The 26,007-nt window shown below is 45.3% G+C and overlaps 1 protein-coding gene across 5 annotated transcripts in view; it reads left to right on the forward strand.

Annotated features, from left to right (window-relative positions):
- Nucleotides 1–26,007, forward strand: part of LOC132378989 (glutamate receptor ionotropic, delta-1-like) — an 891,690-nt gene that overhangs the window by 384,519 nt on the left and 481,164 nt on the right. For all 5 annotated transcript variants that reach the window (XM_059946407.1, XM_059946410.1, XM_059946411.1 and 2 more), the window contains one exon: nucleotides 5,390–5,674. In XM_059946407.1, coding sequence (XP_059802390.1) covers nucleotides 5,390–5,674 — 285 coding nt within the window. The remainder of the gene's footprint in view (nucleotides 1–5,389; nucleotides 5,675–26,007) is intronic.

A 26,007-nucleotide genomic window follows, 5' to 3' on the forward strand; every position in this document is an offset into this window, starting at 1 on the left:
ATGGTTTAAGTAGTTATATATACATATCATTGTAAGGTGGCCTTCATAAAACTTCGGCTAGTCACAATTTTTTGTAAGAAGACATTTGCCCCAAAAACAACCCATTATCACACCAAATAATGCCATAGCCCATTCCTGGAATCCAGGCTTGAATATGGCTTCAAATGAAGCTGGGTTAGAAAGTGGCAGATGTCCTGCTATAAACTCAGATCCATTATATTACATTATATTAATATTTATATTTAATGTAATGGGATGTTGGAAGGAGCAACACATACAAAGTGCTTGAGGAACTCAGCAGGCCGGCAGCAATGGAAAAGAGTACAGTCGATGTTTCGGGCCGAGACCCTTCAGCAGAAGGGTTGGAATCCTGCTGAAGGGTCTTGCCCGAAACGTTGACTGTACTCTTTTCCATCGATGCTGTCTGGGCTGCTGAGTTCCTCCTGCATTTTGTGTGTGTTTGCTTAGATTTCCTGCATCTACAGATTTTCTCTTGTGTGCGTTTGAATGTTGGAAGAGCCTGTTTCTTTCTTTGAATATGTATGAGTTTTGGAACAGAGCTGTATCACAGCCTCATCACTGATGGAACAAGCAACTTCACTGCGTTGTTCACAAAGGCAATGTCCAATATGGGCAGAGTATTCATTCGATAGTGGAGTTGAGTCCAGAGGCAGGATCCATGATCACATGATGCACATATTGCTATTAAGAAGAGGTATCATATAAATGCCTTTATTAAGGGGATACAGTGAGTTAGTGGGGATGAGTTAAAGGAGTGTGAGTGAGTGTGTGTGTGTATATATATATATATATTGAATGTGCAATGGAAATGACAAACTGAATCAATCTGTTGTGGTATTGAGAGATGTATCCAGATTAAAAACTATGCTGTATGAATGTTCTAATTCTTATGATATTCACATGCAGATCTTGTGCCCATTGTTTTAACAAGCATTAACCAGTGAATGTAAAACCTCCTCCAACACCTTAATAAGCAAGAAGTTATACCTGACGTAGTAAATATTACTAACTGCAATGCATAACTTCATGGCCTTGATTTTTGATATAAAACGCCCATCTTTCACTCACAGCTTCCCCTTGAGGACTAAGATCTTGTGAATCATCTTCTTCAACATACAGCTTGTACTTATTTAATTACCAGGTTTCCAAAGAGTTTGAGAGCTTCGGAAATTACCTGCTTGATAATTTATTCTAAACCCTTTCTGTCGATGAGGCACTTTTGTTTCAGGCTCTGGGTAGTATGATTGAAAGTAAAGAGCACAATAAATTAATTACTCTTTTAATTACGGTTAAATATGACTCCTGTGGTAGAAAGAGCAGCTTGTGGACAACTTCACTCCTCCTAATGAGCTCTGTGCTCCTTTATATCACCACTCGTTGCACGTGGCCCACATATTGTAAAGGACTAATACTTAGAATGCATAGCATCTTGTTAAGGGAGAGAACCAAGCATGACATTTAAATAATATGATCTACAGCAACAACATCAGCCTTGGGAAGGAACTCTTAGGGGCACTACGGTAGCATAACAGTTAATGCTCCAGAGTTAGGAGTTCGATTCCAGCGCTGCCTGTAACGAGTTTGTACATTCTCCCCATGAACAGCGTGGGTTTCATCTGGGTGCTCTGGTTTCCTCCCACTGTCCAAAGATATACTGGGTAGCAGGTAAATTGTGATGAGGCTAGTGTTGATAGGTGGGGTCAATGGGTTTGAAGGACCTGTTCCACACTGGATGGATGGCATCCATTTGTCTCTTGAGACCAAGGATCTGTGCCTGGAAAGCCTTGCGAGTGTCCTCTCCAGGGTGCAGGCCTGGGCAAGGTTTTATGGGAGATCAGCAGTTGCCCATGCAGCAAGTCTCCCCTCTCCACGACACCGATGTTGTCCAAGGGCCGATACAGCTTGGCACCAGTGACATTGCAGGAGTTGCCAGAGTGAGGCTGACGACAACGTCGACTGCCTTAGGAACTCCAGCTCTGGATTTGTCCTCAGGGTTTACTCCCGAAGCCTTTCCCATGAGTGGGTATGGCCACAAGGCAGCGGAGGTTTGACATCAGAGTTTTCCCTCTCTTAGATGGACTGCCTTCCCAGGCTGACGAGCTCCATCTACCCGAAGCACTGGTTTTAAGGTGCCAGGACCCACCTTCGCCTCTTCTCCTGTCAGTAGAAACAGTTCCGCCGGGCTTAGAGGCTGAGTCACATGAGAAGGCCAGGAGTTGGACTTGGTTGTCAGAGGCTATTTGAGGCGCATGCTGTGAGGAGCACTTTTAGGTAGTGGGAGCTTGACCCCACCACCACTCATCAGCTTAACAACCTATAGCTCTCAATAAATAAACACAAAGGGTGTCAAAGCCATGGTGAGAGTGCTGACTTGCTCACCCTGTATAGAGAAGAGAATGGGGAAACAAAATGCAGTCTTGCAAGATTAAGCACACATAAACTATTGTATTTCCTCTGGCAAATCAGTCTGTTAATAGAGATCATAGATTTGAAATAGTTTACTAAAGAACTGGGAGGAATGGAAAAATGGGGATGGGGGTGGGCTTCTTTATGAATGGATAACTATCTAGAATGTTACCATCAGCTAGGTGTTGAAATCAACTCCAGAGAACACTTGAGAGGCAATTCAACATGTTCATGCAAATGAAACAAAGCAGTTTTGAGAAAAAAAATGAGTTCCGGCACTAAATTAGGAAGTTATTTCAAAGAAGCAGCATAAGCACCACAGGTGAAAGAAATCAACTGCTGTGATATTTATATAATGGTTAAGGTAGGACTTTGCAGAGATCAGAATAAAATAGGAGACGGTGGTAGTAGGATAAATGTGGAACTCCACTTTGAACCAGCATGTGATGAGACAGTGAAACAGTGCTTCAAAGGATGGACACAGGAGATGCTGATGCTAGGAAGTCCTCCCAGTCTGGTGTAATTTAGGACCAGCAGTAATTGTCCATCCCAATTGCTCCTGAGCTGTGGCAATTAAGAATTGATTGCACTGGATGGTCTGGGGTTACATATGGGCCAGAATGGGTAGAGTGGCGGATCTTATTTAAATTCCAGATTTACTTAATCAGTTGAACTTAAATTTCCCGAGAGTCCTGGTGGGATTTGAAATTGATGGTGTAAGTCTCAGGGAATCATTTATTTATTTGAAAGAGGATTTAATGCTTTCACTGCATATATGACAAATAAACTCTTCTCTGGCTTCTAGCCAAGTACAGGTATTGATTTTAACTGACATTTTGATGACAAACTCTGCCATCTGCATCAAGGATGATGCCGAGGCAGGTCTAGTCTGGTTGAGGACAAACCAATCAGGAGTGACGGTCCCGTTGCCCATCCCTTATGATTGGTTAGTCCTCAACCAATCAGATTTCCCCAGTACCACCTTGTTTACAATTGGACTAACCCTTCAGGAGGGACGGACAATGGGAGTTGAATATACAAATACCACCAGATTAGACGTCCCTGATGAAGATGGTGGATTTGTCATCCAAATGTTGGTTAAAATCAACAGCTGTAGCTGGCTGGAAGCCCAGGAAGAGTTTATCTATTTATTTAACCACACAGTGCAGTGACAGGCCCTTCCAGCCCAGTAACCCTATGCCACCCCATTACCACCATGTGACTAGTAACATATTAACCCAGACATCTTGGGAATGTGGGAGGAAACCAGAGAACCCGGAGGAAACCCACGCAGTCATGGGGAGAATATAATAAGTCCTTACAAGAAGCAGTGGAAATTGAACCTGGGTTGCTGGCACTAAAATAGGGTTATGCTAACTGCTACACTACCACGCACCCCACTCAGTAACTGAACCCCTGTCCAAGCAAAGCAAAGGAGTTGTTCCACATGATCTTGGCCAATATTTATCCCTTCGTCAGCATGATTTAACTTTTGTTTGAATTGGTTGCCACTTTGCACTGCATTTACCTGCACTTCAGAATGACCTCAATGACTGTAATGAACTTTGAACTCATCAGTTTCAAAGATATATTTATTGTCTGTTGTCTACAGCTCTGAGATTCATCTTTTCCAGACAGTCACGAAACAAAGAAAACCGTGGAAGCTGTTCAAAGTAAAACAAAAAACCCTCCATGCATTTTAAAAAAATACATCATGCAAAACAGCAGCACAAACACCAAACCCCAAACCCCCTACCCCTCACAAAAAAAAACTAACAAATCACAAAGTTGGCAAAAACAAAGAATGGGCGAAAACACAGAATATAAAAAACATAAAACTGAAAGAATCCAACTTGATCCACAGTCCTCAGTCCAATCCATAATCATCTCATAACATGAGCAGATTCTTTATAGGGGTTTCTACAGCCCTTTTACCCGAAAGCTGCCTCTTTTTGCAAGTGCATTTTCAATTTCAATCAAACACTGCTTGTTTAGCTTCAGTACAGATTTCAAACAAAATAATGCACGAGGTCTTTTGTTTTTGTTTCAATGAAAAGGAATTAGGTAGTTGAAGGCATAGTTTAAGGAGAGGGGAAAATTTTAAGAAGTTCCTGAGGGGCAATGCTTTAATGCCGACGGTGCCTTGTATATGGAAAAAGGTGCCAGATATAGTTGAGGAGGGTACAATAACAAACATGACTAGCTTGGTCAACATGGATGAGTTGGGCTGAAAGGCCTGTTTCTGTGCTTCAATACTCGAACACTCCATGGACTTCCATATACATTGTCTAATAAAATTATCCCAGCGCAGATAAGGTGTAGGAGAGGAAAGCTCTTTCCCTATGTCCTGTCAGACACTCCCAGGGTAGTTTTTATGTAGGTTACCTACAGAGAAAAATCTCCTTTGACACTATCTGGCCATGCATTCTCCCGGCAGGTTCAGCATGGTAAGATGCAAGATGAAACCCCCTCTGCAACAGGGGTTCCCAACCTGGGATCGACAGACACCTTGGTTAATGGTAGGGGTCCAAGGGGTCCATGACATAAAAAAGATGGGAACCCCTGCTCTACAATGTCTGAACAAGCTCATATAGGGCAGGTACACCTTTGGTTTGGTTATGGAATAAACCTCCTTGTAGATTACAGCAGTATTCACTCTGCAGTAATGGTTTTAGCCCAGTCCTAAACTTGCCTCTATTAGCGTGACACCTTTATTACTCACTGCAGTCATTTGCTGTGCTCCCTGAGTTTTCTGGAGTGATAGATCCACCTGTCTATGTTTCACCAGGGAGTTTTACAGGCATCGGAGTTTTACAGGCATCAGAGTTTAATTTGGGCTGGTGAATGGGAAAAGGACAATTCAGGGGAGTAATCTGTATGTACACATGCCAGTGGAGAGCTGACAGCTGTGCTTTCTGATGCAACTTGGGTGTTAATCCCTTCTTCTCCTCTCTGTCGGCAGCATGCGACCTGATGACCCAAGGCATCCTGGCCCTGGTGTCCTCCACCGGCTGTGCTTCAGCCAGCGCTCTCCAGTCGCTCACGGACACCATGCACATCCCGCATATCTTCGTGCAGCGCAGCAACGAGGGCTCTCCGCGCACCGCCTGCCAGCTCACGCGCAACCCCAGCCTCGAGGAGTACACGCTGCCCGCCAGGCCCCTGATCCGGATCGGCGACGTCATGCTCAGACTGGTCAACGAACTGAGATGGCAGAAGTTCATCATCTTCTATGACAGCAACTACGGTGAGTAACCCCCAGCCCGTCATACACGGGACTTCCACGGCTGGTCTTTGCACCAGTCTGCCGTATTGTACTTGCTGTTCTGTTTATTATTACCGAGCGTAACATTTACCTTCTGAGCTTCAAGCAAACAAGGAATTTCATTAAAGATGAGCTTTATTTGTCACCCATGCATCAAAACATACAGTGAAGGTCATGTTTATCCCAATAATCAGCACTGTCTGATTTGTACTGAGGGCAGCCCACATGCATCACCACACTTCCGGTGCTGACATCATATGCCCACGACTTACTGACCCTGACTCAAACATTTTTGGAATGTGAGACGAAACCCGAGCACCAGGAGAAAACCCATGTGGTCACTGGGAGAGCATACAAACTCCTAGCAGACAGCAGAAGGAAGTGAACCTCAGTCTTAGAGCTGGTGCTGTAAAGCAGTACGCTAACCAATACACTACTGTGTCGCCCTAGTTTGTATGGCAATAAAGTAATTTCTACTCCTTTCTCACCACTCTTTATTTCCTCTTTATACTGGCCATCGCATCTCTCTACTGTTATTCGTGGTGCAAGGTTTTGACCCAAAACATCAACAATTCTTTGTTCAGTTATTTGTTCAGGAGTCCTGATGAAGGGTCTCGGTCCGAAAGGTTGACTGCTCATTTCAACGGATGCTGCCCGACCTGCTGAGTTCATCCAGCTTTTGTATGTGTTCAACAATTCTTTTCCTCCCACAGATGACAGAAACACAGAAAACTACAGAACATTACAAGCCCTTCGGCCCACAATGTTGTGCTGACGATGTAACCTACTTTAGAAACTGCCTAGAATTTCCCTACCTCATAGCTCTCTACTTTTCTAAGCTCCATGTACCTATCTAAGAGTCTCTTAAAAGACCCTATTATACCCATCTCTACCACCTTCAAGGGCAGTGCATTCCACACACCCACCACTCTCTGTGTGAAAAATTTACCTCTGACTCCTGCCTTGTACTTACTTCCAAGCACCAGCTATGCCCCCTCGTGTTAGCCACTTCCGTCCTGGGAAAAAGCCTCTGGCTATCCACACAATGATGTTCGACCTGCTGAATCCCTCCAGCACATTGAGTGATGCTGCACCTTCCGACGGCTGTAGTCTCTCTGTGTCTCTCTCGAGAATGAGAAGTCAGGCCTTTCTCCATGGAATAGCAGCACCTTTAATCAGATACCCCAGCTCATACATCAAATTCTCCTCCAGCTGTTAAATTTCAAAACCTAAATTTGCAGCTGTGGTCAAACCAATTCAGCATCACGTAAGATATTAAAAAAAAATTGGAGCATTTGGACTCTGATGCAAGACTGTTCTTGCAAGAATTCTCAGCTAAAGATACGAGTCAGTTGCAGAGCTTGCTCAGAACCCAAATCTTAATGGATGCCATCCATGGTATATGCACATGTATGGTAAGTGTAGTGGTTAGCACAGCATTTTACAGTACAAGTGCCTCAGGTTCAATTCCCACTGTTGCCTATAAGGAGTTTGTATGTTCTCCACGTGACCATATGAGTTTCCTCCAGGTCCTCCTACTGTCCAATAACTGCTGGGAGGCTAACTGGTCATTGTAAGTTGTCCCATAATTAGAGTCCAATTAAATCGAGGGATTGTTCAGCAGCATGGCTCAAATAACTGGAGAGGCCTATTCTGCACTGTTTCTCAATAAATAAATAAACATATATTTGGGCATTGTTTTGCACAGGTTGGCAAATAGGTTTTTAACCAAATTGATAGCATGAACATCAATTCCTCTAACTTCCATCCTCACTCTGCCTCCATTTTTCCATTCCCCAATCCGGCTTCCCTCTTACACTTTCTGCTCTACTGGCCATCACCTCCCCTTGTTGCCCCTTCTCTTCCCTTTCTCCCATGGCTCTTTCCTCTCCTATCCAGTTCCCTCTTCTTCAGCCCTTTACCTCTTCCTCCTATCACATCCCAGCTTCACCCTCACCCACTTGCCTTCCCCCTCACCTGGTCTCACCTATCACCTACCAGCTTGTATTTCTTCCCTTCCCCCCCCCCACCCCCATTTCTTTTTCTGGCTTCTTCACTCTTCTTCTCCAGTCCTGAAGAAGGGGCCTTGGCCCAAAATGTTGACTGGTTTTTCCTCTTCGTGGATGCTGAGTTTCTCCAGTTGCTGTGTGTACTGAACACTTGCTGGAGATGGGTGGTGAAATCAGTCAGACTTGGAGTGTCATATGGAGCTCAAAGCTCCAGTTACAGCTTCTCATTGCTGACCATGCGTTCAACCATTCTGCCAGTACTGCTTGAAGGGCCAACCACTGCTGCAGTTTTGTTACTCTTTGCCTTCTTGTTGTAGTTGTGATTTTACAAGACTCTGGGGATTTTTTCTTCACGTTCCATAAACTGTAGCATGCCAAGTGCTGTAGTGTTAGCTGAGAGGGATGCTCTCTGTGTACCTGGTCCAAGAACAACTGCGAGTGATTGTCTTGGTCATTCTTATTGTGATCTCCAGACCCTGTTGGACATTGATAGTGTAGAATACTGCAAGTTCAGTTCACTGGTTCATTGGCGAGACCGATGGTGGAAAGCAACAGTTGCCTTGTTTGCTGTGTGGGCAAGGCCCTCATGCCTCGGAGATGCTTGTTGTGGTCGTTGGCAAAGGAGACAACAGAGCTGGCTGTGTGCCACTCGCTTTCATACCTCGTTGGTGCCGTCCTTCAGTCAGTATTCATTCAATGCTGCTCTCCAGTGCTCGTTCAGCTTTGTCTTCCAGAATTCGCTTGGTGCTCCTCCAGTGTTTGTCCAGTGCTGTGCTCCGGTGTTTGTCCAGTGCTGTGCTCCGGCGTTCGCCCGGTGCTGGCTCCGGCGTTCGCCCGGTGCTGGCTCCGGCGTTCGCCCGGTGCTGGCTCCGGCGTTCGCCCGGTGCTGGCTCCAGCGTTTGTTCAGAGCTGTGCTCCAGTGTTAGTTTGGTGGAAGAACAAGCTGGACCAAGACAGCTCAGGGACTTGGTTTACATTATTTTTTTTCTTTCTGACTATATGTTTTTCTGAATTTTTTAACTATATGTGCTATTTGTGCTATGTGCAATGTGCAGGGTGCTGTGTGGGGGTACTGGGTGGTTTGCATCTTGGCACTAAGGAACGCCATTTTGCTTGGCTATATTGATGTATGGTTGAATGATATATAAACTTAAATTTGAACTTGAACTATATAACTCCCGTGTCCTCTCATCCTTCCCACATCTCCCTCCTGGCACTTATTCCTGCCAGCTCTTACTCCATTTCCCTTTCTGGTTAATCTGTCCCCTCTTCAAGTCTCCTCACTTGCCCATGACTTCCATCTAGTATCCTTCCTCCTTCCCTTTTTTTCAATGTCTAGTATCCTCTCTTATTAGATTTCTTCTTTGTCAGCTCTTTACCTCGTCCTCCTACCACCTCCCAGCTTCAACCCCACCCTCTCACATGTCCCCTCACCTGGTCTCACTTATCACCTGCCAGCTTGTATGCTCCCCCACCTCCCCCCACTTCTTATACTGGTTTGTGCCCCATTTGTTTCCAGTCTTGTTTAAGGGTCTCAGCTTGAAAAGATAACTCTTTGCTGAGTTCCTCTGGCATTTTGTGTGTGTTGCTCAAGATTTGCAGCAGAATCTCTAGTGGTCACGCTTTTTCTGACTTCAAGGACTTTTTACTCTTCCTTCCAGACAGAGATACTGGCCTTGAAGTATAGGGTAAATAGGGCTGTGAGCAGAGGACAGCCAGAGCAGCACAGGGTATTGGAAGAGAAAGAGGAAGCTTCCAACAGGAAGACCATATTTTCAAGAGGTATTTAGGGAGCAACTGACCTATCAAACAGTTTAAAACTCTCTGAGACTTTTGTGTACATCTGAAGATATTCAACCCAATATCTGGCCTTCCGGTAGCCACAAATGTAACCCCAGAGAGGTTGCATTGCCAGTACAGTGAAAAAAGATGAGGCAAATAATTTTTCCATATCTGGCTCTATCAATTAGGAGGGGAGATACCTGCAACATCTTGAAGTTTGCATCTGGCATTCAAGACTAGTTTACGAACAAGTGTTACTAGGTACAAAGTTCAAGGAGAACCGTTTATCTTTTATTCAAAGTAAGTTGGCGGCATTGCAGATTTCCTTGTGGCACAGGGTGTCATTGGTTATTTGTATATCATCCTCCTTGTTCTGGGTTAAAAATGGATTGCACTCCACAGCCTGAAGTTGGTGTGTGACCACAGGTTAATGCTCAGTATCCTGGCTACAATCAGGGTGTCCTCTTCCTGCAGCAGCTACTGTATCATGACAGTGTTAAATCAGAAGGTACTCTATTGACAACATAGGTGATGACTGTGGTGCGCTCTTTAAGGGCACCACTTATGGATACAATGAAATCTATGCTGACGCTTGAAACCTGATGGAGTGAAGTCCTGAAGGAAGGTCTCATCTCAAAGTAGCAACTGTTTACATTTTCCTATAGATGCTGCCTGACCTGTTGAGTTCCTCCAGCATTTTGTGTGCGAGAGCAAAGTACTGGTGTGCTGAAACAGCTTGGTTGTAAATCACATTGCCTCTGGAAGGATGATCATCAAACTTCCCATCCTGATGCAGGGAGACGTCAGCAATTCCTTTTCCCCGACAGATGCTGCTTGATGCTCTGAGTTCTTTCACCAGATTTGTTTGTTGCTCCAGGTTCCACCGTCCCCAGTCTCTCGTATGTTTTTTCTTAAAGTTTGGTTCAATTTGGAACATGGATGATAGAAAAATGCTCTATGTAGAATGGATGAGTTAGATTGATCTTGGAGTAGGCAACATTGAGAGCCAAAGGGCCTGTACTGTGCAGAAACATTCTATATTTGAGCTTTTATGCTCTATTGATTTGAGTTAAATGGAAAGAAAGTGAAAAAAGTGGAATTTTACAGTATTAAACTATGTGGTTGAGATTGAGGAAGAAAGCAGTATGCTGCAAGAAGATATCAACAGGCTCATTAGATGGGGAGGTAAGTGACAGATTGATTTCAGGCCATACATGGTGAAGCAAACAAATGACAGGGATAATGCAGCAAAAATAGAGGAAGCCAGGGAAGATCTCCAAATTCCTTTGAGAGCATTGGCAGCAAGGAGATAAGGTAATTTGGAAGGCACGCAGGTAACATTTATTGCTTGACCAAGGCACTGGTATATTAGAGCAGACTGGTCAGATGGAATAATGTGGGCAGATTTTGTTACTACGTTGGAAAGTACAGCGTAAGTGAATCAATGAATTTTGGAGGATGACAGAAGTCCTGGGGAAGGTTAGACTGAGGGAAAGCTGACTAAGTCAAAGGAGAGTGAGATGATCTTTAATGAAAGCATTTTATAAAAGCATTTATAAACAAATTATTCTTGTCGAGAGATTCGTGATAAGCAAAGGGTTGAATAGCAAGTAACTGATTTCCTTAACAGAGGCATGTCTTTAAAGTGATGCAGGATAATTAGCAGAGAGCTGGCAACAGCCTTTCTTGCCCACAGCATACTTGGAGTCGGGCACACTGCTTGAAAGCTGGTGACGCGATAAACCCTCTTACCAGGAAGGGCACGGTGCAGCATTATGGGAAATGGCCTGGACTGGATAGTGGGATTAGTCTGATGGGCTCTTAGGTCAGTTGAAACACAATGGGCCAAGTAGCTGCTTGCCATGAGAAATAGAAGTGGAAGTAGACCATTCACCCCCTTATGCTATTTCTGCCACTCAGTAAGATCACAGATGACCTTTCACCTCAGTGTCACTACTTGCCCTCAATTTTCTGACCATCTATTGATTTCTTGTAAAAATATTATTGACTCTCCATAATTTCAGTGAATTTTTAAAAGTGTCTCAGGAATATTTAATTACTAAAATGAGAGATAGGAAGTATTGGACATAAGATCATAATTAGACCACTTTGACCGTTGAGTCTGCTCTGCTATTTGATCATGACGGCTGATTTATTTTCCCTCTCAACCCCATTCCCTGCTTTCTCCCTGGTAACCTTGATGCCTTTGCAAAATCAGGAATCTATCAACCTCCTTTTTAAATATACCCAAAGTCTCAGCCACTCTGGGAATGAATTCCACAGATTCACCATTCTCTGGCTGAATAAATTCCTCCTCATCTCTGTTCTAAGTTGACATTTTCTGTTCTGAACCAGTGCACTCTGGTCCTAGATTCTCCCATTATTGGAAACATCTCTCCATATCCACTTGATCCACTCAATCAAGGCCTCACAAGATTCAATAGTTTTAAATGAGATCTCCCCTCATTCTTTTAAACTGCAGTGAATAAAGCTCTGAGCCATCAAACGCTCTTCATAACCCATTTATTCCCATTTAAGATCATTCCCCAAACTTCCTTTAAACTCGCTCCAATAGCAGCACATCCTTTCATAGCTATAATGTGCTGTGGTAGCATTGCTGTCAATGATAATTCTATTACAGCTTGGGCATTGGAGTTTGGAGTTCAATTCTGGCACCCTCTGTAAGGAGTTGGTGCATCTTCCTCGTGAACACATAGGTTTCTTCTGGGTTCTCCTGCTTCCTCCCACACTCCACAGTTGTATCGGTTAGTAGATTAGTTGGTCATTGTCCTATGATTAGGCTAGGGTTAAATAGATGGACTGGAAGGGCCAGCTCCTTGCTGTATCTCTAAATAAATAAATCTGCTCAATATAGTCCGAATGTGGTCTGACCAATGCCTAATACCGCCTTAGCATTACATCCTTGCTTTTATATTCTAGCCCTCTCAAAATGAATACCAACATTGGATTTGCCTTCCATACTACTGACTCAACTTGCAAGTTAAATTTTAAGGAATCCTGCACTAGGACCTCAGTTACGCGAGTGCACGGCCACGCAGTAACCAAAATGCTTCCACGCATATGGCCTTTGTTGCTGTGCAGCTGGAATTGGACACAGTTAGAAAAAGTTTACTAAATTTCAAAGACTTTCTTTGTTGTACTGCTTCTCATTATGTCTTTCAATTAATAAACAAAATCACAAGTATGTGATTTTCAATTTTCATTTTTAATATTCAGGATTTAGGATGCCACACATTTTTCAGGCTGTGTAAAAAAATATTTCCTGCTCAGAGTAATGGCTAGTCCATACAGCCATAAAAAAAAGAGGAAACATTGACTAGGACCCCCAAGACCCCCAAGACATCTGATTTTTGAATTACTCCCTGTTTAGAAAACAGACTACACCTTTACTCCTTCTGCCAAATTACATGATCATGCACTTCACTGCAGTGTATTATATCTGCCATTTCTTTGCCCATTCTCTCTAATCTGTCCAAATCCTTCTGCAGGCTCCCTGCTTCCTCAACACTACTTACCCCCGCACCTACCTCTGTTTCAGTTGTGAACTTGGCCACAGGGCATCAATTCAGCCATCCAGATTACTTATGAAGTTAAAATCTGTATTCAAGTTTCTCAAGACCGTTTGAACAAGGGGGAGAGGTCTGGAAACATTCTGTGATTGATGACAACCAGCAGCGTTAGAACAAAGGTAAAAATGCCGAGCTCAGTCCTCGACCCCAATCTTTATAATGTCACTATGTGCTCAGATCGTTAAACCCTAAAGTTGGGGTGAAAGGATTAGGTAGTTCATGAACCCTGCGTTGCATTGGATGGTTTTTCCTTATCCCAGAATTGTATTTTTGGCTATATTTCTTTTCATCCAATGTGGCATGCACTTTAATCTCCTCACACAATACCCCCTGAGGTTCAGAGTGAAATTATCATGTGCTACAATCTTTCTGTCGCTACATTTTAAAGTCTATCCTAGTCTTGTGTATGTAATTTCATTAAATTAAGTGATTATTCAGAAAACATCAAATAGGTTTTGGTGAGACTTTCCAGGCACAGATCTCTGCTTCTGTGTTTGTGGCCTAGTAGTGTAGAGAATTATCAGCTGCACATGTTACTTAAAGAGTTCCAAATCACTTGGCTGTGTACTTGAAAGGGTATCTTTTGAAGGAGTGTAGACCAGTGTAGGATAGCAGTATCAGGCTGGCTTTCCCTTTTAAGACTGGCATGGACACAATGGGCTGAATAGCCTTCTCTTGAGTCATAAATTTTCTACAAGGGATTACGCTTGCTAAGTAGGCAATAGAACTCTGGGGGTCGAACAGTGCACAGCTGGTAGAGCTGCTACCTCACAGTTGAAGAGCTTGGCTTCATTTCCAATCTCCTGTGCTCTCTGTGTAAGTCTTGTGCACTCTCACTGTGACTGTATGAGCCTCCTCTGAGTGACCCACTTCCCTCACAGGTTAATTGGCTGCTGTAAATTCCACCTAGTGTTGTAATCTTGGGGTGTTGATGGGAATGTGAAGGGAATTTAAAAAGTGGGATTTGTGTGGAATTAGTTTAAGTTGACGCTTGCTGTTCAAGGTGGATGCACCTGTTCTCAGGGCCTGTTTCAGTGCCATGTGACTGCTTGATTCTGTTTACAAATAAAAGGTTCCTGCTTGAATAACTCACAATTTGTGGATCCTTCAGGTGTAGGACTCGGTATTATCCATATAGATTGACAAAGGACAGGCGCAAGTTCAGAATGTCTGTGTTATACTTGTATATGTGTTTTACACAGTGAGTACCCTGAGGACTTTATTTTTAGATTAGATATGACAGAAATTCTTGACTGGAGGACGGTTCATTTATTTGAGTTCTGTTGACTGATATTTTTTTTCCTCGACCAAACTAGTTACAATGTGAGCCCAGAGGGCTTAAATCTGAAAAGATGTTTTTACCTTCTTACCCAATTTAACAGGAATTATTAATGTGCAGCATCAGCTAGTTATCCCTGTGTTAGACATTTACAGAAAGTTGCTAAAGTAACCCGCTACCTAGAACTATTGTCTTGTGATTAGTGTTAACGGGCTAATTAAACCAGTGGATCTCTGAAGATTCGTCAATTTAAATAATTCAAGAGCGTGCACATTTATAAATCTGGAAATGGAAAAGTGTAAATGATAGTAACAAAATCTAAAGCACGGAATCCAGTGCTAAATGCAGCTGGTATTTGTAAAGGCATGCATAAATTTGATTAAGAATTATCTGCTTGTTTTTGATAGCATTGCTTTTAAATGACAGAAAATTCACCGCGATTTAATCTGTTCCATATTGAGAGAGTGCTGAATTTTTGAAGACATTACGTTTTAGAAAATATAGAAATATGCTTACAGTATGACCCTGAACGATCTCTATCGATTAAGATTGATATCGAATATTCACTTCACTGCATCTTCACACACTCTCTACAACAGTATGTCACATCTCATAGATAACATGCATGACTAGCTATTCAACATGAGGGGCATAATGTCCAAATACATCGCATGACCTTCACTGACTCACTTTCCTCACTCTTGGACATCAAATGGAGCATCAGAAGAAATAGCAGGAGCTGACTGCAGAGATATGTGTCTTCTGCCCATTATCAGGCACCTATCTTTTACACTAATCCTCCCCTAACACATTTTATTCTCCCCACATTCCACCAATACCCCCAAAATTCTAGGACTCACTTGCAATTTACAGTACCCAATTAACCTACTGACCCACCACCTTTGGAGGGAGAAGAAAATGGAGTTCACACGGTCACAGGGTGTGAGTGTTCCATACACATAGCCCAAAGTCAGGATTGAACCCGGCTCATTAGAACTCTGAGTCAGCTTTCTCTCAGAATCAGATTATTATCACTAATGTATGTCGTAAAATATATTGTTTTGTGACAGCAATACAAGAGCAATGCATAAAAAAATACTGTAAGTACTGCAAAAAGAGAGCAAGATAGTGAGGTAATCTTTGTTGGTTCAGAAATCTGATGCTGGAGGGAAAAGCTGTTCCTAAAACATTAAGTCTTCAGGCTCCTGTGCTTCATCCCTGATGTTAGCAATGAGAAGATCTTGTCCGGGATGGTGGGATTCTTAAAGGTGGATATCGCAGCAGCCTCTCCGGACTCTGGATTTGGGATTGCCAAACATTATGTGGATTTTTGGGTGTAGTCTGTTTTGTCGTGTGCTTTTGTGGTATCATTCTGAAGGAACGTTGTTTCATTTTTTTAACTGCATTGCAGTTGTGGCTTCTAAATGACAATGAACTGAAATTCAATTCAATTCAATTCAATTCAATTGTTGCTTGAAGATTTCCCCAGTGGTGGGGTGGCTAGTGTGCATGATAGAGCGGCCTGAGATTACAGCCCTCTGCAGCTTTTCTGATCTTGTGCATTGGCAACTCCATTCCAGATGGTTAGAATGCTCTCCGTGTTACATCTGTAGAAATTTGTGAGAGATCTTGGTGACATACCAAAATGCAGCTACAGTGGTGAAAGAGGACAACAATCATGGGGGGTGAGGCAATGAGAGGCAGATGGACAATGAGAACTGAAGTAAATAGCTTGTTTACACATAGACCTCCTTCATCACACTGCCCCATCCATTGTTTTAGGATTTACAAGCCCCAGACAGTCTTGCTGCTCCACACCACGACTGTGCACTTGTGGCACTTTTGTTTCTGATACTGAGAACTACAACCAGACTGCACCGTACGGGAACACCAGTAGACAGTGCTCATTATAAACTTGTTGCTCGGTTTTTTCATTCACAGCCACCAGCTCAGATACTAAGGCAGGCTGTATAATTTAGGGCTGAGCCTCGAGGTGAGACCTGCTTGTTTTTCACCAGACCTGTGGCCTGTAGCCTGCACAGGCAGATAGGAGAGTGCAGGTGTCAGCCCCCGGAGAGCGAGGATGCACATGAATCTTGTTGCTAATGACTCAGACGAGCACTTTAATAGAACAGACTGCAGAGCGGGGCTGACGGATTTGCATGTGAAGAGCTCGGTGCACTGGGAAGTTTGCCAGGAAGCTTGTTTAATGCCAAGGAGCACAGAGGGACCTAGCCCCAACACGGCATGGGGGTTTTCACAGGTGTGGAGTCCATTGTGTCTGGTTGCAGCAGATTACTGGGATTTCTGTGACACTGTCTGGGGTCAGTACCTGGGGTTTTCAGGAACCAACCCCTTGCCTGTCTCAGAAAATGTACGTTGACCAGCTTCCATCTCTGAGATCCTTCCATCTCAGTCTGATGCGGCAACATTGTACTGACAAGTTCTGGGCAATGGAGGAAACAACATATATCTTGTCAATCTTCATTCATAAATATGTTGTACATGTACAAATGTACACCTCATTCTTCTAAACCTCCCTGAGTGAAGGCCCATCATGCTGTGTGATAAACACCTCCAGTCTAGTAGTCTGTCCACTCCTTGCAGATGTTATCAAGGTGCACAGGACCCCAGGTACGATGTAAACCCTGCACCACTGCAGCCAGGATTACAGTCTGTCTTTGAATCTGCTTGTAGTTTTGAAAAAGGAGTCGTTACTTCCTTTTATTCTGCCCTACCAGTATCAGTCTGGCATCTCCCAGCTGAAGTCCCCAAAGTCCAGCATACCCGAAGCTGGCAGTGACATCTTCCACTAGCTGGATGGTGTTGCTATCTGCAACTACTGGTAGATTTTCCAATAAAACAGGGTGGGCCTCAATGGACGTCCCAACTCTCAGGCTGATTAATCTGCCTATTACCAGGCCCAGCACCCATTAAAATCAATGCCACAAAGCAACAGTCAGTTTTAAGTGTGTAAATATTATAAAAATAATAATCACAAAACATTAAAACTTTTGATCTAAATTCTTTTGACTTAAATTATTTTTACATTTATGATTAATGTTTAACATCTTACAATTTATTTTAATAGTTTTTAAGATCATTTTTTATTTTTTGATTAAAGAAATTCACAATAATTGAATTTCAGTGACATCTTTGACAACTGGTGAACAAGAGATGGGATTTATTCACTGTTAAAGCCACTAGATCATGAGACATAGGAGCAGATCAGGCCAATTGACCCATTGAGTCTGCTCCACCATTTTATTATTCCACTCAACTTCATTCTCCCAGTTTTTCCCTGTAACCTTTGATGCCCTTACTAATCAAGAACCTATCAGCCTCCATTTTAATATACCCAATGACTTGGCCCCCACAGCTGTCTGTGGTAATGAATTCCATAAATTTATAACAGAATTAAGAGTTACAGCTATAGAGAAAGTGCAGTGCAGGCAGACGGTGGGTGCAAGATCATAACGAGGTAAATTGTGAGGACAAGGATCTATCTTGTCGTACTAGGGGATGTTTCAGTAGTCTTATAACAGTGGGATAGAAGCCATCCTTTAGCCTTGTGGCACATTCCTTTAGGCTTTGGTAACTTCTGCTCAGTGGAAGTAGGGAGAAGAAAGAACGTCTGGGGTGAGTGTGTCTTTCATTATGTTGGATGCAAGAAGTGTAGACAGAGCTGTGTGCACAACTCTGCAGTTTCTTGCAGTTACAGGCTACAAACAAACACGTTAGAAGCAGGCCAAATTAGCATGTACAAAAAAGCTGGATGAACTCAGCAGGTCAGACAGCATCCGTTGAAATGAGCAGACAACGTTTCAGGCAGAGTCCCTTTGTCAGGACTGAAGAAGGAGTGGGGCAAGGACGCTATAAAGAAGGTGGACAGATGTAGCACTTACGCTTGCAGGGATAAATACCAGGTGGGAGATCTGTGGGGAGTGACGTGTGGACCAGGTAGTCACGGAGGGAACGATCCCTTCAAAAAGCAGAGAGGGGTAGAGAGGGAAAGGTGTACCTGGTACTTATCCCTGCAAGCGTAAGTGCTACACCTGTCCCTACACCTCCTCTCTTACCACCATTCAGGGCCTCAAACAGTCCTTCCAGGTGAGGCAACACTTCACTTCTGTGTCTTTTGGGGTAATCTATCGCATCCGGTGCTCACAGAGTGTCCTCCTCTACATCGGCGAGACCCGACGCAGATTGAGGGACTACTTCGTCGAGCACCTCCGCTCCATCGGCCACAACAGACAGGATCTCCCGGTTGCCACCCACTTCAATTCTGCTTCACATTCCCATTCAGATATGTCCATACATGGCCTCCTCTACTGCCATAATGAGGCGAAACTCAGGTTGGAAGAGCAACACCTCATATACCGTCTGGGTAGTCTCCAACCCCTTGGTATGAACATCGAATTCTCCAGCTTCTGGTAATTCCCTCCCCCTCCCTTCCCCCATCCCACTTACATTCTGCCTCCTCTTCCAGTTGCCTATCACCTCTCTCATGATTCCGCCTTCTTCTACTACCCACAGTGCTTTCCCCTTACATTCCTTCTTCACCTTTCCTGCCTATCCCCTCCCTACTTCCCCTTCTCCACCCCTTGATCTTTCCTCTGATTGGTTTTCCACCTGGCACCTTCCACCCTCCCCCCACCTTCTTGATAGGGCCCCTGCCTCCTCCTCCTTCAGTCCTGATGAAGGGTCTTGGCCCGAAACATAGACTGCTCATTTCAACGGATGCTGTCTGACCTGCTGAGTTCATCCAGCTTGTTTGTACGTGTTGATTTGACCACAGCTTCTGCAGTGTACTTTGTGTTTACATTAGAAGCAGAAGTAGATACCTCCATCTCTCAAATCAGCTTCACCTTTCATATCTGACCTAACTGCACCTGAAGTCTGCAATTGTCCTCACCATATCAAGAGTCGATCTGTGTCTGACATAAGAATCTGCTGTTTGGGGAAGACAGTTCCAAATCCTTATTACCCTCTGAGAGAAATTAATTCTCCTCTTTCCTGTTTTAAGTGGACTATCATTTATTTGTGAACGTAGGTACCAAGTTTCAATTCTCCCATAAAGGAAACATCTTCTCCACTTTTGCCTTGTCACAGTCCCTCCGGGCTGTTCAATCAGATGACCTCTCACTCTTTTAAACTTCAGTGGTGGAAGCTTATTCTGTCCAGCTTTTCTTCATAACATAGCCCATTCATACCGGTTATTAATATAGGAAACACTCTTTTAAATTGCCATCTGACTGTGTATATGTGTGCGTGTGTGTGTGTGTGTGTGTGTGCGTGCGTGCGTGTGTGTGTGTGTGTGTGTGTGTGTGTGTGTATGTATATGGTGATGACCCACTTTCTGCGCAGGCGAACCGGCTCACAAATAGCCAGCGTGCGGGGGGAGACTTTGGTAATGCACCTCTGATGTCATTTCCACCCGGAGAGGGTGGGCGCTAGGGATCAAATGCCAGCACCACGAAGTTTGAATAAACTAGTCTCGAAACGACTTAATGACTGCGTGTCGTTGTCTCTAGCTCAGTATGTAGTACATCGCTACATTGGTGACCCCAACGGTCCAAACGGGACTTGGACTAAAGATGACCGACTCTCCATCTGTTCACGCAGTTTCACTAAAACTGCCGACTTTCTGGATGCTGCGACCACGCGTGTGGTTTAGCCAAGCAGAAGCCCAGTTCCAGATTCGGCAGATAACCTCTGATTCCACATGTTACTATCACGTGGTGAGCGCCCTTGACCAGGAGACGGCCACCCAGGTTGCAGATTTCATACAGTTGCCCCTGGAAGAAGGCGAATATGAAGCATTCAAAGTGCTGATCATTGGGACCTTTGGCCTCTCACAGCGTGAGCGGGGTGCCCGCCTGCTTCACCTGGACGGTTTGGGAGACAGACTGCCGTCAGCATTGATGAACGAGATGCTGGCCCTGGCCGACGGACACAAGCCCTGTCTCATGTTTGAGCAAGTGTTCCTAGAGCAACTGCCCGAGAACATACATCTGCTGCTGGCTGATGCAGATTTCAGCGACCCCTGGAAGGTGGCGGCCCGGGCAGACATGCTGTGGAAAGCCAAGAGAGAGAGCATGGCATCTGTCGGTCAGATTACCAGGCCACGCGCCCAACAGTGGACCAGACCAGGCCCAGCGGGGGGGGGGCACACACAACACAGAGGCAGGAGTGAGGAGGCCAGTGAACAGTGGTGTTTCTACCACCAGCAGTGGGGCACAAAAGCCCGCTGTTGTCACCTGCCCTGCAAGGGCCAGTGCCAGTTTCCTCTAATGACTATGGTGGCTGGCCACCAGGACAGCTTCTTGTATGCCTGGGACAAACAGTCGGGACGCCGCTTCTTGCTCGACACCGGAGTGGAAATCAGCGCCTTGCCCCCCCCCCAGGACCCACCCTGAGGGTCACAAACAGCAGCACGATAAGGACCTACAGCACCCGCATAGTGCAGCTGCAGTTCGGCGCCAGCCGGTTCACGTGGGACTTCACACTGGCTGCAGTGGCCCAACCACTCCTGGGGGCGGACTGCTTGCGAGCTCACAGCCTGTTGGTCGACTTGCAAGGGAAAAGACTGGTACATGCCGAGACTATCCAGACATTCTCCCTGGGTGAAGCCAAGTTGCCGGCCCCACATCTGGACTCCATCATGCTGTCGGACAACGAATTCACCAGAATCCTGGCGGACTTTCCATCGATTCTGGCACCGCAGTTCACGGCAGCCTTGCCCGGACACAGGGTTCAGCACCACATCCCGACCCAGGGACCACCCCTCCACGCCCGCGCACAAAGGCTCCCCCTGGAAAAGCTCTGCCTGGCAAAGGAGGAGTTCAAGAGGATGGAGGAATTGGAGATCGTACAGCGGTCCGACAGCCCATGGGCCTTCCCCCTGCACATGGTGCCCAAAGCAGCTGGAGTTTGGAGACCATGTGGTGACTACCGCAGACTGAACGAGGCTACAACTCCAGACCGCTACCCCATGCCGCACATACAGGACTTTGCAGTAACCTGTACGGGGCAGGAATATTTTCCAAAGTAGACCTCGTCCGAGGATACCATCAAATCCTGGTGCACCCTGAAGACATCCCCTAAACAGCACTCATCACCCCGTTCGGCCTGTTCGAGTTCCTCTGAATGTCGTTCGGCCTGAAGAATGCCGCTAATGGATGCAGTGGGACGCGACCTGGACTTTGCGTTCATCTATTTGGAAGACAGCCTTATAGCCAGCGGTAGTCGCCAGGAGCATCTGTCCCACCTCCGCCAGCTCTACTCCCGCCTGAGTGATTTCGGCCTCACGATCAACCCGGCCAAATGCCAGTTCGGTCTCGATATCATTGACTTCCTGGGCCACAGGATTACCAAAGATGGGGCAACACCTCTGCCCGCCAAGGTAGACGTGATCCGCTACATTGCCCGGCCCAACACGGTCAAAGGCCTACAGGAGTTTGTTGGTATGGTGAACTTCTACCACCGTTTTTGAATCGGGAGCAAGTTACAGCTTGTGATTCAGCTGGGAGCTCAGAGAATTCGACCGTGTAGGTAGGATTTAAGCCTACCTGGTCAATACCTGTGGAGGAGGGGGAACTGCGCAGGCGCGAGTGACGTCAGCGTCGAGCGCGCACTTTAAAAGGCAGGACTTCTTGTCAGAGCGGGCAGCGGAGTCCGTGGAAGCAGAGTCCTGGGCTTTGGCTAAGTGGGCTTCGGTAAGCCTGTGTGATTGCTCGCTGAGGGGAAGAAGGTAAGGTCGCTAGGTGCTTTTTAGACTTATTCTATTAATCCAGTTCAGGCATGGGGGAGACAGTCAGAGCAGTGGTGTGCTCCGTATGCAGTATGTGGGAGGTCAGGGTCAACACAGTTGTCCCTGATGACCACACCTGCAAAAGGTGCGTCCAGCTGCAGCTCCTATCAGACCGAGTTAGGGAGTTGGAGCAGGAGCTGGATGAATTACGGATCATTCGGGAGGGGGAGGCAGAGATAGATAGGAGTTATCAGGAGGTAGTCACACCAAAAAACCAAGAAGTAGGCAGATGGGTGACGGTCCAGAGAGGCAGGGGGAGCAGGCAGAGAGAGCAGAGCACCCCTGCGGCCATTCCCATTAACAACAAGTATACCGTACTGGATACTGTTGATGGGGATGACCTACCAGGAATGAGTTGTAGTGGTCCTGCCTCTGGCACAGAGGTTGAACCCTCAACTAGAAAGGGGAGGAGGGAAGAGAAGAGAGCGATAGTTTTAGGGGACTCTATAGTTAGGGGGGCAGATAGGAGATTTTGTGGGGCAGATCGGGAGTCTCGGATGGTATGTTGCCTCCCTGATGCCAGGGTCCGGGACATCTCAGATCGGGTGCAGGCTATTCTTGAGAGTGAGGGCATGAACCCAGATGTAGTGGTCCATGTAGGGACCAATGATGTAGGTAAGGTGAGTGAGGGGGTCCTGCTTAGAGAGTTCAGGGAGTTAGGAGTGAAGCTGAAAGGCAGGACCTCCAGGGTGACAATCTCGGGATTGCTACCTGTGCCACGTGCGAGTGAGGCGAAGAAAAGAATGATTATGCACATTAATACGAGGCTGAGAGCATGGTGCAGGAAGGAAGGGTTCAGGTTTTTGGATAATTGGTCTTTGTTCCAGGGACATTGGTATCTGTTTCGAAGGGATGGTCTACATCTGAACTGGAGGGGTACTAACATTCTTGCAGGAGTATTTGCCAGTGCTGCTCGGGGGGGTTTAAACTAGATGTGCAGGGGGCAGGGATCCAGATCCAGAGGGTTGGTCAGAAGGTGCATGGGGTTAAATGTGTACAAGGTTTGGGTGATCTTGAGAAGGTCATCAAAATTCAGGGTGCAATTTGCCCGATGGAAGTTCAAGGAGCTGGGTTAGGTACAGTAGACAGTGTTTTAAGCAAAGAGAGGAGGAATGGGCTAAGAATTCTATACTTGAATGCGCGTAGTGTCAGAAATAAGACAGATGAGCTTGAAGCTCAGATGAAAATGGGGAACTACGATATTGTTGGGATAACGGAGACATGGCTGCAAGGGGATCAGGCCTGGGAATTGAGTGTACCAGGGTATACGTGCTGTCGTAGAGACAGAAATATGGGAAGAGGGGGTGGGGTGGCCCTGTTGGTGAGGAATGAGATTCAGTCCTTAGCAAGAGGTGACTTGGGAACAGGGGAAGTAGAGTCTGTGTGGATTGAGCTGAGGAACAGTAAGGGTAAAAAGACCCTAATGGGTGTTGTGTACAGGCCCCCAAACAGTAGCGTGGATATTGGGTACAAGTTGATTAGGGAGTTAACATTGGCACGTGCTAAAGGTAATGCAGTCGTTATGGGAGATTTCAACATGCAGATGGACTGGGAGAATCAGGTAGGTGCTGGACCCCAGGATAGGGAGTTTGTGGAGTGTCTAAGGGATGTATTTTTGGAACAGCTTGTGCTTGAGCCAACCAGGAACGAGGCTATTTTGGACTTGGTGATGTGTAATGCACAGGAATTGATAAGTGATCTTGCAGTAAAGGAGCCATTAGGAAGTAGTGATCATAACATGATAAGTTTTTATCTACAACTTGAGAGGGATAAGGGCAGATCAGAGGTGTCAGTGTTGCAATTAAATAAAGGAGACTACGGAGCCATGAGGGAAGAGCTGGCCAAAGTTAAATGGGCGGATGCCCTGGCAGGAAAGACAGTGGATCAGCAGTGGCAGATATTCTTGGGCATAATACAAAAGATGCAAATGCAGTTCATTCCAATGAGAAGGAAGGATTCAAAGAGGGGGAAGGGGCCACAGTGGTTGACAAAGGAAGTCAGAGATTGTATAGCATTAAAGAAAAAGAAGTATGACAGGGCTAAGATGAGTGGGAATACAGATGATTGGGAAAGTTTTAAGGAACAGCAGATCTTAACTAAAAAAGCAATACGGAGAGAAAAAATCAGGTATGAGCTCAGTCTAGCCAGGAATATAAAAGGGGATAGCAAAAGCTTTTTTAGCTATGTGAAGAGAAAGAAGATAGTTAAGAACAATGTTGGCCCCTTGAAGAATGAATTGGGAGAAATTGTTATGGGAAACAGGGAAATGGCAACAGAATTTAATGCATACTTTAGATCTGTCTTCACCAGGGAGGACACAAGCAATCTCCCAGATGTATGGATGGGCCAGGGTCATAAGATATCAGAGGAATTGAGACAGATTGACATTAGGAAAGAAACTGTGATGAGTAGACTGGTAGGACTGAAGGCTAATAAATCCCCGGGTCCAGATGGTCTGCATCCGAGGGTTCTAAAAGAGTTGGCTCAGGAAATTGAGCATGCATTGGTAATCATTTTCCAATGTTCCTTAGATTCAGGATCAGTTCCTGAAGATTGGAGAGTGGCTAATGTTGTCCCACTTTTCAAGAAGGGAGGGAAGGAGAAAACGGAGAACTATCGCCCTGTTAGCCTAACGTCAGTCATGGGGAAGATGCTTGAGTCCATTATTAAGGACGAAATAGTGGCACATCTAGATGGCAGAAATAGGATTAGGCCGAGCCAGCATGGATTTACCAAGGGCAAATCATGCTTGACTAATCTGTTGGAGTTTTTTGAGGGTGTAACAAGGATGTTAGACGAGGGTAAGCCAGTAGATGTTGTGTACCTAGATTTTCAGAAGGCATTCGATAAGGTGCCACATAGGAGATTGGTGAGTAAAATCAGAGCTCATGGCATTGGGGGCAGGGTTTCAACATGGATAGAAAACTGGTTGGCAGATAGAAAGCAAAGGGTAGCAGTGAATGGGTGTTTCTCAGACTGGCTGGAGGTGACTAGTGGGGTACCACAGGGCTCTGTATTGGGACCACAGCTCTTTACGATTTATGTCAATGATTTAGATGAGGGCATTGAAAACTATATCAGCAAGTTTGCTGACGATACTAAACTGGGTGGCAGTGTGACATGCGAAGAGGACGTTAGGAGAATACAGGGAGACTTGGATAGGCTGAGTGAGTGGGCAGATACTTGGCAGATGTCATTCAATGTGAATAAATGTGAAGTTATCCACTTTGGAAGCTGGAACAAGAGGGCAGAGTATTGTCTGAACGGTGTCGAGTTAGGTAAGGGAGAAATGCAAAGAGACCTAGGAGTCCTAGTTCACCAGTCAATGAAGGTGAATGAGCAAGTGCAACAGACAATGAAGAGGGCAAATGGAATGTTGGCCTTTGTTACAAGGGGAATTGAATACAAGAGCAAAGATGTTCTTTTGCATTTGTACAGGGCCCTGGTGAGACCACACCTGGAATATTGTGTACAGTTTTGGTCTCCAGGTTTAAGGAAGGACATTCTGGCAATTGAGGAAGTGCAGCGTAGATTCACTAGGTTGATTCCTGGGATGGCAGGGCTGTCTTACGCAGAGAGATTGGAGAGATTGGGCTTGTACACGCTGGAATTGAGGAGATTGAGAGGGGATCTGATTGAAACGTTTAAGATAAGTAAAGGATTTGATAGGATTGAGGCAGGAAATATGTTCCAGATGTTGGGAGAGTCCAGTACCAGAGGGCATGGATTGAGAATAAGAGGTCAGTTATTTAAAACAGAGTTGAGGAAGAGCTTCTTCTTCCAGAGAGTTGTGGAGGTGTGGAATGCACTGCCTCGGAAGACGGTGGAGGCCAATTCTCTGG

The sequence above is a fragment of the Hypanus sabinus genome, chromosome 21, assembly GCF_030144855.1.
Source record: "Hypanus sabinus isolate sHypSab1 chromosome 21, sHypSab1.hap1, whole genome shotgun sequence".
NCBI classification, from domain to species: domain Eukaryota; kingdom Metazoa; phylum Chordata; class Chondrichthyes; order Myliobatiformes; family Dasyatidae; genus Hypanus; species Hypanus sabinus.